At 36.6% G+C, this 2,090-nt stretch overlaps 1 protein-coding gene across 1 annotated transcript; it reads right to left on the bottom strand.

Moving 5' to 3' along the window:
- Window positions 1-2,090, bottom strand: LOC308395644 (GTPase IMAP family member 9-like). Its single transcript, XM_080880559.1, has 3 exons — window positions 2,036-2,090; window positions 1,713-1,825; window positions 1-1,266 (listed from the first exon to the last, which is right to left on the bottom strand). The coding sequence occupies exons 2-3, from the start codon at window positions 1,804-1,806 to the stop codon at window positions 404-406; spliced, it is 957 nt and encodes a 318-aa protein (XP_080736685.1). The 5' UTR covers window positions 1,807-1,825; window positions 2,036-2,090; the 3' UTR covers window positions 1-403.

Below are 2,090 nucleotides of genomic sequence, written 5' to 3'. Positions count from 1 at the left end.
TTGAATAAACAAACCCCTGCCCCTAACAGAGAAAGCATGCACATTTTCATTTTATTTTAAAATTAAAAAGGTAGTAGTTCAACTATTTCTAAACTCACTTCTGGATCTTTTTTTTAATTTCCAAGTTCCTCTGTCTATATGACAGAAGATGATAGAAGTTGAGTCATACTGAGGATCATATAAATGACTCAGTAGAGTAAAATAAATATGCTATATGAACAGACTACAAAGTATTTGTTTTTTTACGTAGTCAGTTTTATGTAACAGAAAACCCTGTCAAGTGATTGGTCAGAAATCGAACCACAGTATTATATAATAAAAGGTACAACCATCACTGGATGCCTGACTTATTTTTTTCTTTGCTGGAGGAGTGGTGTAGGTTTAGTGGTCCTACCTCATACACTTAAGTAAACATTCCCATTGTGCAATTTAACTGAGAATATCCAAGTGCTCCCCCTATTCCCATGAGAACATATGATGAAAGGTATGCTCCTGCACCAAAAAATCCCACGGAAGCGATACCAAGCAATTTACACCACTTGTTTAATTTGATCCTCTCCTCTTCTTCCCTTTTTCTTTGCTTTTCCTCTTTCCTTTTTCTTTGCTCTTCCTCCCTCCTCCTCGTTTCCCTTTCTTCTTCAAGTCTCTTCTGGGCTGTCTCATACATCTCATTGGTGTATTGACTTCCTCCATTCAATTCCACCATTTCCTCTATTTTATCTAGAAGATTTTTGACCTGTTTTCTGCTTTCTTTCTGATTATTGATGAGTGAATGGTACCTTCCTCCACACTTGTCTATTAGTCTTTGTAGATGTTTACTTTCTTTTACATAGTCTTCCACTGATTTATCCTGCAGCAGGTCACCATGTGTAAACAGAACTATGGTGTATATGGAAGCATCTGAACCAAAGTTTTCTTCAATCCACGTGACAGCATCCTGTTCCTCTTGTGTGAACCTTGACTTCAGGCTGATGACTAAAAGGAAAGCATGCGGTCCAGGAACTGACTGTTCAATGCACTCTTCAATTTTTGCTTTCACCTCATCTTGTGCTTTGCTTGTGTCAAACAGCCCTGGAGTGTCAATCACAACAATTTTTCTTCCACTTTTGTCTACCTCTTTTCTGAGACAGCCGTTAGTAACAGACTCAGGTGAAATGTCCTCTTTGAAAGCAGTTGAATCCCCCAGAATGGTGTTTCCAGACGCACTCTTTCCTGATCCTGTTTTACCAACCAGGATGAGTCTCAGTTCTTCATGATTTGCAGAGTCTGTGGAAAATAATGGTAACATCTGAAATATTTGAAGGAGTGTACATGACTGACGTGACTTTTTAAAAACTTGTCTTAGGGTAAAGTGAGAAAAGTCTCTGATACAGTTGAAGCTTTCCAGGTAGTTTCACTGACACTAGTGATTCTGTAGTCTCATACTTGCAGCTTTTATATGCTGGTGACCACTTAAATTAAAGTTGTTGTAGATGTTCACTGAAAAAAAAAACCCGACTCCAAAAACAGATATGTTGTCTGAACAAGGCAAAGTCCAACACTAGGTTAGTTGTTCATATGTGTTGATTAAAAATATATTTAAATGAACACAATGAAATATATTAGAAACAAATCTTCTTCAAATTAAGTCATTTATACTACAACACAGGTGAACACTTGTTATGTTTATGTATTCATGACAAACCAGCTGTACAAGTTCTTATTCAGTTTACCTCTGTATTGACTTTGGCAGTCAGCAGTTTGTCCACATAATGTCAGTAACACAAGGAGGATGCATCCTTGGATCCAAGCTTTTGCTGCCAACATTTTAGGAAACTCTCAAAAACTTTACATAGAAAAGAAAAAAGGGAAATCATTCAAGGAAAATGTTTCTAATCAGATCACAAGTAAATATTGAACTACACTGAAAATATGTTGAATAAATCATGCCCCAAATTGGTTGTTTATACAATTAGCACTGTAGACTTTTTACAGAAACTCTATCAATAAAATCCGTCTTCTATTGAAAGATTTAAAGGTTCTATTTTGAACGTACCTGTGCAAGGACTTTCTCTTGTGTACAGTAAACTGCTGGGTCACTAGAATCTTTC

The sequence above is a fragment of the Rhamphochromis sp. 'chilingali' genome (genome assembly GCF_963969265.1).
Source record: "Rhamphochromis sp. 'chilingali' genome assembly, chromosome: 4".
In the NCBI taxonomy this organism is placed as follows: Eukaryota; Metazoa; Chordata; class Actinopteri; order Cichliformes; family Cichlidae; genus Rhamphochromis; species Rhamphochromis sp. 'chilingali'.
This window is presented reverse-complemented; position numbering and strand designations above follow the sequence as displayed.